Consider the following 10,000-nt stretch of genomic DNA (forward strand, 5'->3'; position numbering starts at 1 on the left):
AACATTTCCACCTAGATTCTGTCGTGGACTGACATTCCCTGATCCACGACACCACTTGAAACTACATTTTAAGTTCTCATATTATTCCAAGACACTCGCTAATAATATACTCTTTCACCAACCGGGAAAAGAAAAAAAATGTATATGAAAGCGTGATAATAATTTCTTCTCATTTTCTATCTCCTAAAAGGCCACTCACGATCATAGTGGCATTCTTTAGCCTACCTGTGTCCTCTCCCGCGAATAAATGGTGGTACACTTCCGGAGTCAATGTTAGATGGCTCTCGTGTCAATACCGATACCATTAGAAAATACTCACTGGAACTTCTATGTAATTTCACGTACGTATGTAGTTATTTACAACAAACTGTTAATATCGCATATGGTGATCTTAATGATACTCGATAAAATGGGGGGGAAGGGGAAGTAAACAGCACGGAAAAATAAGCACATGAATAAACAGCGTATGGATAAAAAAAAAAAATGGCAGGGAAACAAATGGCACAGGAGTAATTGCCACAGGAAAAATAATCCGCTAAAATAAAAAGTCACATAAATATGACACGAAAAAAATGGCACTCGAAAGATGAGTTATGGTTAGTTAGATTAGCTCCCATTAGAGAGAGAGAGAGAGAGAGAGAGATGAGGAGAGAGAGAGAGAGAGAGAGAGAGAGAGAGAGAGAGAGGAAGAGAGAGAGAGAGAGAGAGAGAGAGAGAGAGAGCAACCTAATATCATGCAGACTAAGAGTAATTAAGATGACTGAACTTGTGATAAAAAAATTTTGCCGCCTGGAGCTCTTTCAAGCCTTGTCTCGTGACTTAACGTTCCCCCATTCACCCCAAGCGACCATCGCAGCTCTCATAATCCGCTCTCGTCAGGTTAGGACGACACTTCTTACTCATTGGTCTTGGTACATCATCTCACTATGGTTACTCGTGTAGAATTTTAGAATATGAGGTTATTTTCTTGGTTGGTTCGCTTGTCACCATTTTCAATAAGCAACATTCATATATTTTGTTTCCGATTCATGGTCTCTCATAATGGAGGCATAAAAGTTTTCCTGCAATGAAAAACAATCATTGAGGTCAGACTAGTTTCCTTATTAATCTTAACGGGTCCACATTTAGTTCACGCAATACATTTATCCTTTTCCTGCATGACTTCAACTTTACCGATTCCATGGTGGTAAGCTTTCAATGAACTGTTATTTTATGTATTTATTCTTTTTTTTTTTTATGTAGGAAGGGCACAGGTCTAGGACAACAAAGACTTCGAAAAAAAAAAAAAAAGCCCACTTGAGTGCAACTTCCCAAAGCGTTATTGAGGAGAATCATCCAAACTTTAAGGATAAGTGTCGAGGCTTCCAAACACCCGGTGAGTGTGTGCCCATCGGCCCGTGGCATATTTCATTTGTGTTGCTTGCTTTACCTACACAAAACAAGGCTGTCGTGGCGTAATGATCTCGTATTATCGGGTGATTACATTCCTGATTTGCTTTCGAAAACCTGGAAACTTACGGCTTTCTGAGAGGTGCTCCCGCCATCTGCATGTGACAGGTTTTATTAAAGTGGGTAACAGCCTCCTTCGTTGGAAAGCTGATGAACAAGTTCGATGATTTCACTGACATATAAACTCATGAATTATAAACTGACTAGTCTTAACATCGTTCTCTATAGACAAGCTTTCGAACTATTAACCGACTGCACTGTCATTTGGCCATTAACAACGTTTAAACTGCCATGGCATATCTTGTGTATTTATGAGCCGTTATGGTTACTGTTATAAGAGATGCAGCTCGTTTATTACATATGACGAGGCCTCGTGATCCCCAGCATATCTGCACGTACTTATGGTGACGTCACTACCTTTACATCCAGCTCACTGTAAGTGTACGCACGTGCTTGTTTGGGAAGATAAATTTCTTTTCCAATATGTTATCATCCCCCAGTTTAGAGACACTCGCTCATAGTTATTAATGCCTTCAGTATTTAGAACATTTTAATCAAAGTTCCTTTTATCTTCTCTCATTCAGCGTTGTCAGCCTTCGCTTATCCTATTTTGCCTCAAAAAACGAAGTGTCAAACTAATGTCAACTTCGCTGTAGCTCTCTTACATCAATCTTCTTAGATATTTCTTCTTCTACAGTGAAAGCTGCATATTCAAACCCTCGCGTATCAGACACTATCAATTATCTCAACATTTCCTCATCCATCCAATCTAAATGTCCTTCCACTGACCATATTTATATGCCTGTCTTGTATCTTTGCTTCTTAGTTTTTGTGTAACATTTTTCATAGCTAATCTTATATTACCTTTTGTTATTGTATCGAAGGAACGACAAACTAGTAAAACAGTTTTACTGAAAATATATAATAATGATGTCTCCCGAAACACGGCAAAAAAAATTCTACAAAAAATTATTTTAAGTGTCACCTTGGCTCCTGGCGCGGCTCCCGTGCCCCACGTTTCAGCAGTGTCTTGGCACCAGAGCAAGACTAATGAAAAAACGTATTTAAAAAAAAAAAAACGTGATCTTGAAATGCAAACTTTAGTAACTAATATATATATATATATATATATATATATATATATATATATATATATATATATATATATATATATATATATATATATATATATATATATATATATATATATATATATATAAAGAGAGAGAGAGAGAGAGAGAGAGAGGAGAGAGAGAGATGAGAGAGAGAGAGAGAGAGAGAGAGAGAGAGAGAGAGAGAGAGAAAAGCAAAAAGAAACGATGAAGTCAATCACCTTAGAATAAACCGGTAAAAACAGGCCCACCGGATGAACTCCCGGTGCACACCTGGCGGGTGGCCTGTGTCCCCACACACGCAACCAACAGTCATGGAAGATGCTCTCTCTCTCTCTCTCTCTCTCTCTCTCTCCTCCTCTCTCACTCTCTCTCTCTCTCTCTCTCTCTCTCTCTCTCTCTCTCTATCTATCTATCTATCTATCTATCTATCTATCTCAGTGCATATAATTTTACTCTTCCTCTCCTCTCCTTGCAAAAATGTTCTCAATTATCCCAATATAATTTGTAATTGAAAACAGCTTCACGCTCTTTGCCTAATCAGATAAGATTAAGCGGTGATTTACATATCTGCAGCCCACGGTCACCAGAAACCCCCACCTAGATTCGCTGGAGGAGATATCGATACGTGTAAACACTTCATTTGGCTGCTTGTGATTACTCAACTCACTGCTCAGATAAATTAACATGGCAATAAAAAGTTGCGAAGGGACGCTTTGAGATGGACGGAACATACAGTGCTTCTCATGAACATCACCTCACAACAAGATCACATGATGAATGAACTTGGACCAATCGATATTTGCGGGGCTATTTTCGGTGCAATGCGCAGGAATACACACACACACACACACACACACACACACACACACACACACACACACACCACACACACACACACACACAAAGGAAGAAGATGCGATCGTTATGTTAAAGGGATGATGAGAATAAAACGAGAGGATCAAGAGCTTCCAGACTCCACTGAAGAGATGAAAAACCCAACAGCATCTACAGAATAAGGAACAGCACACATTTTAATTACAACACGGCCAAAAAGTACTTCAAATTAATTACAGCACTGAAAAAAAAAAATCGAAAGAAGGACAAAGACAACGCGTTTTTTTTTTTTTTTTTTTTTTTGCCTAAGCGTTGCGTAAAACAAGTCTGTTAATACAGTAGGTCATACACCCCACAGTGGCTTCCCTTGGGGTGAGTCAGTGACCTAGTTTGCGTTACGTACCTAGGCTAGTCTTCTCCACATGTCGAGTCTCTAAGAGTATTGATCTGCAATGCGTTGACACCCTCCCCTCCCCTCCCCTCCCTCCCTCAGCTCGGTGCAGTCCGGCGCCTCAGCTGATCGATGGAAAAGATTCAGACGCGTCAGCTGATCGATACAGTATACGAAGGAGAGAGAGAGAGAGAGAGAGAGAGAGAGAGAGAGAGAGAGAGAGAGAGAGAGAGAGAGAGAGAGAGAGAGAGAGAGAGAGAGAGAGAGAGAGAGAGTAATCATGACGCACCCAAGACTGCTCACTCAGAGATGGACGATCTCAGCACCCCCTGTGGTGTCCTATCAACGGGTCGCTAATCACTCACGTAGAGATTATTAGTAAGTATGAACACCGCCTTTTTAGGCAACCATTACATCAGGCTCTGTCGTCGAGCGTAACCTGTTTCGTCACCTTACTTCCATGAACAAGGATTCCAGTTGAAAACTGGTTAGAACAATCCCAGTTAGATGAACTATAGCAAGAGCTTTCGCCTCAGCTCTTTTTTTCGCGCAAAGACGAGCCAGGGGAACACAAGTAAATTTTGAGTAGTATCTGCCGAGAAACACACACACACACACACACACACACACACACACACACACACACACAGTAAACTGGATAAAAACAGATGTGGAGACAGGACAACACGGGCTTATCTCTAATCCTGTGTATTACATACACACACAAACAAACACACATACACATACTCTTTTTCCTTATTCCATAAAATTTCCATTTCATAACATTTCTCATTTAGCATGAAAAGCGGAATAAGGCACTCGACAGGAAGGATGAGAGGCTAAGTCAGAGGTTGCACCAGCTTAAGATAGAGGTGAAAATCAGAGAAAACGAGTGTAATGAAAGAAGGGGCATATGAAGGAATTAATTCCGTAAAACGCGATGTTAATTTAAACTTTCTTCTTATATCTACTATTTCCTTCCTTTCTTTTATACTGGTACTGAGCACGTTTGAGACCACCAGCCATAACCTAGACAGACACATCTATCAGGTGCAGGTGACATGAGGAAAGGGAAATATGAAAAAGGTGCTTTATCATGATTCAAATAAAACTACCAGGCTGTCCCCGCCCCATCAGCTACCCAGGCATCCTAACGTAGTGGAGACAGGTAGTGGGTACTCACAGTAGTGTCATCGAAGTAGAATCTCGCTCTGGGAATCGAGTCTCTTCCGTCTCTTCCTTGGGGTGAGACGGCCTCTGGTGGAATCTCTAATACTTCGCCTTCTTTGATCGTCTCAAGATTAACCAGCGCTAACTTGGAGTCAATCTTCGACATTTCTAATTGTTCTTTCGTCGATTTCTCCCCCAATTCTTGCTCCACCTTCTCTGTTTCATCATCGAAGGAAATTTTGGAGTACTGCTGGTCCTGGAAAAGTTTGTTAGGGAATTCTACGGAGCCCGTAGAGGTGCCTGCGAGGCGCTCATTCATCGCCTCCTTTGTTTCCTTTTCGGTCTTTACCTCCTTTCGCTCCTCCTCTTTATTATCACCGTCTTTCGATATCTGTTTGTCCAGCTTCATCTTGGAGTTGATGCACGGTTTGGACAGCGCTGTTATTGTTGTTGACGAACTAGACTAAGCAGGACGGACGCTCATGACTGTGGTGAGTGTGGAGTGGTTTCCCCAGATCTGTGAAAAATAAATGTGTTAATCTCTCTCTCTCTCTCTCTCTCTCTCTCTCTCTCTCTCTCTCTCTCTCTCTCTCTCTCTCTCTCTTTCTCTCTCTCTCTCTGTATGTGTATGTGTGTGTGTGTGTGTGTGTGTGTGTGTGTGTGTGTGTGTGTGTGTGTGTGTGTGTGTGTGTGTGTGTGTGTGTGTGTGTGTGTGTGTGTGTGTGTGTGTGTGTGTGTGTGTGTGTGTGTGTGTGTGTGTGTATATATATATATATATATATATATATGTGTGTATATATATATATATATATATATATATATATATATATATATATATATATATATATATATATATATATATATATATATAACAACAAGAACAAGAACAAGAAGTACCTCCACTAGAAGAACAATGAGTAACATAATACGAATGTTTCGTTAGGATGCCACGAGCCACAATATATTTCACAAATGCCCTAGTAGTCAGTCAAGAAAGAAACACGAGCAACAAGATGCCAAACAACATCTGCTCCAGCCGCCGGCGATGCCTTATGGTTGGATCATGACGTGCGCGCCTCGTGCTTGCTGGTTCCCCTTGAACACACTTGATCTTGCATGACAGGTTACAGATAACTTTCTTCAGTATTACAAAATATGCTACTACAATGGTGACAGAGAAGAGTTCTTCATCTATGAATTACACATAAATTTATTAATTTATTTATTTGTCTCAGTTTTTTTTTTTCAGGTAACACTATTTCAGGAGGAATGTGAGTGGGTAATTCCTAGACTCTTACATACTCGTATTCTTTTTTTTTCTTGTTTTTCTTCAAGAGTCTGAGTTATCTACCCATATATCTCCTGAAATGGCACTACCAGTAAAAAATAAATAAATAAATAAATAAATAAATAAATAATAAAGTAAAATATAAAATAAATAAATAAATACCATAAATACATAAACAAACACATAAATAAAATAATAATAAACAAATAAAATAAAATAAACAATAAGGGATACTTAAGATATAAGCTGACAAACTTGCACCACCAGAACTTTATCTGTGCAAAGACAACACCCTCTGTAGTGACTCCAAGCAACAGACCATCAAACTCTGCTCCGGTCATGGGTGATTTTATGGGCTCGAAATTTTAAGGGCATTTTACTTACTGTTACATTTTTATTCAATTTAACGCTGGAGACCAAGTGCACCTTTAGGGCTATTTTTCGGGTGCACTACATCCTGCCGGCGGTGCTCCCAGCCTGTGTTGACGAGGGGGCATGCTACACCACCTTCTGAAGGGCCGGATCATCTCACGTTACTCCACTTCCCCAAGACGAAATGGAAGGTACAGTATTTGAGTAATGTGTGTAATCCCAAACCTCTAACTCACGAACTTAAACTCGGCACTCTCGGTAAGACTCGTATGCGGGATGCCCGTATTCAAAAGTTTCGTGTACAGGCTGCTCACCAACATGGAAGGCGGGGGATTGGAGTGACATGTGATCTCAAACCTCTGTCTGACGAACTAACACTCACCACCCTCGGTAAGGCTTGTAAGCGGGATTCTGTATTCGTAAGTTACGTGCACAGGCCCCTTCACCAATAACATTCCCATTCAATCATATTTTGGATGTTATTTTATACGGACAGGAAACTTCGTCCACAAGCATGTCGTTACTATCAAATGTCCAAAAACGGTTTTTTTTTTTTTTAAGGTTAAATGGTCAAAGGAAAAACGTTCTGTGAACAACTCCTAGAGGCGTCAATAACACTTTCTCTTCATTAATGTAAGTCTTCGTCTATAACTGCTCAGGCTCACTGCTATTACAACTCCCTCTCCACCACCCTCCATCCAATACGCAAATCAACAGCCACAAATTAAGCCTCATTACATATTGGAGAATTATAAAGTTGGCAGGAGTGAACAGGATTCCCAGCCCTATAGACAGTCTTTAAGCGATAAAGAAGAAGAGAAATTAAAATACCGAGACGTCTATGAAAAAGCAAAGACCATTATGTTCCTAACTCTGAAATCATAAACACATTCGAATACTACTGTCAACCTTACACGCCTTTAATAAGTGTAACTGATATTTCTTGAGTCTCTCTCTCTCTCTCTCTCTCTCTCTCTCTCTCTCTCTCTCTCTCTCTCTCTCTCTCTCTCTCTCTCTCTCTCTCTCTCTTCATGTGGTGAAGTGATTTCCTGCCGACTGTCAATACGTGCTTCGTTAGTGTTTGGATGCATCATTACATCAAGATAACGACCTTCACTTGCTGGATGTGCACATTATTCACCAGTACTATAAAAGGCCGTCCTAGGTCACATGGCTGTCATCACACACACACACACACACACACACACACACACACACACACACACACACACACACACACACACACACACACACACACACACACACACACACACACACACACACACACACACACACACACACACACACACACACACACACACACACACACACACACACACACACACACACACACACACACACACACACACACACACACACACACACACACACACACACACACACACACACACACACACACACACACACACACACACACACACACACACATACACACACACACGCACAACTACCATAACATTTATCAACCCATAACAAAAGATTAGTTGTGACCAAAGCTGTCCGGTACAATCAGATTTGTCCCAGCCTCCCTTGAGTCCTTGCACTGCATCCACTGATTAATAAACCATTATTAATAGAGGGTCTCGGATCTAGGACAAATGGTGCGCATTCATATTAACTCTACTTATTATGAGTTATAGCATCATTAGTTTATTTATCTATTGTGTGATCAGTCTGATTATCTCTTACTGGTCTTCCCTGCTTGCCTTCAATCTCCAGTCTGCTTTTGTTTGAGTCAAACAAAAAACACACAATATTCTTATGACATTATTATTAAAATAATAATGTAAAATGATTTTGGGAGAATAAATCAACCCATACACACACACACACACACACACACACACACACACACACACACACACACACACACACACACATATATATATATATATATATATATATATATATATATATATATATATATATATATATATATATATATATATATATATATATATATATATATATATATATATATATATATATATATATATATATATATATATATATAATATATATATCAATGAACAACATTTTGATCACGTTAATGTTCATCTTAACAAACACTCCCACAGCACAGCACTGGTGTGACAACAGCACAACAGTCTGGAAGTCCCTGGTCAAAGCTGTGCGTTTGTGGTTTTGCTGATGGGAACATATCGACTGCATTATATTGACATTAATAAAATGAAGGACAAGATTTGAGAGAGAGAGAGAGAGAGAGAGAGAGAGAGAGAGAGAGAGAGAGAGAGAGAGAGAGAGAGAGAGAGAGAGAGAGAGAGAGAGAGAGAGAGAGAGAGAGAGAGAGAGAGAGAGAGAGAGAGAGAGAGAGAGAGAGAGAGAGAGCCACACATATTTCCTAGCATGTCTTTCCATCCAATACCTGAAGATATATTTTTCAGTTGGTTAGAATTTATTTACTTTTTTTGTAAACACAACATTCAGTAGTCTGTAGGCTCACTGCATTATTCACCAGTAAATGTAGTGCTAAACATTTTAAAAGACATACTTATTACAGGTTTGCCTGATCCATAAATTATCCCTTCTTAATAGGTGCACACCTCCACTTATTCAATGTTTATACCATAAAAAAAGTAGACAATCAGAGGAAAAATCATGTCATACAGCATGCGTAGAGAAACAATATGCCAAATTCCCCTGACATCGCCTAGAGGTGATTCACTGCGGCCAATCTAACCGGTCATCACCAGTCGTGACTGGTTACAGCCGACTACGTCTCCCGAGGCGAGGTCCTCCCGCCGTCCCCTACCGCAGCCCGACAATCGAGCTAACAATGAAGGAGTGGCTCAGGAAATTCCTGTGAAATTGAACTGTCAATATAAACATGGTTAGTTTTGCTGGTATGAAAAACCAATTCAAGTTCGAGGGTGGAGGTCAGAATGATTTACAAAATAGAGTTGGCGTCGCTCTCAGCGCCTCCACCAAAAGAAAGTTAATTCATCTGGTTCAAATGAGTTTTACTGAGACTAGAAGGGAACGGAGGTATTAATGTTTAATTATGAGGGGTCAGAGTTGTCACAGTAACGCACATTTTATTCTAGAAGTAAGGAAGAGCTACTGTCTCAACGTCGAAAGTAATGGAAGTGATTAGGGGGCGCCGTCCCACCACCCTCTGGAAGCAGTTTGTCATGCGTATTCGATTACTTTTTACGTTTCATTTATCTTTATTTATTTATTTATTTATTTATTTATTTATTGTTAATTTGAAAGTAAGACTGATAATCTGACAGATGAACTGAATGGCAATGGTACAATTTTCACTCTGTTAACTCATAAGTTGTATACTTGGATTTTATCCATCCACCTACTCACACACACACACACACACACACACAC

At 39.8% G+C, this 10,000-nt stretch overlaps 1 protein-coding gene across 5 annotated transcripts in view; it reads right to left on the bottom strand.

Annotated features, from left to right (window-relative positions):
• Positions 1-10,000, bottom strand: part of LOC135099926 (monocarboxylate transporter 1-like) — a 77,793-nt gene that overhangs the window by 63,978 nt on the left and 3,815 nt on the right. For all 5 annotated transcript variants that reach the window (XR_010268448.1, XR_010268447.1, XM_064002626.1 and 2 more), the window contains exon 2: positions 4,973-5,476. Coding sequence is in view for 3 of the 5 variants with exons in the window: in XM_064002626.1 (XP_063858696.1) it covers positions 4,973-5,368 (396 nt within the window). In the remaining 2 variants the exon portion in view is untranslated. The remainder of the gene's footprint in view (positions 1-4,972; positions 5,477-10,000) is intronic.

This window comes from Scylla paramamosain, chromosome 4 (genome assembly GCF_035594125.1).
Source record: "Scylla paramamosain isolate STU-SP2022 chromosome 4, ASM3559412v1, whole genome shotgun sequence".
Classification (NCBI taxonomy): Eukaryota; Metazoa; Arthropoda; class Malacostraca; order Decapoda; family Portunidae; genus Scylla; species Scylla paramamosain.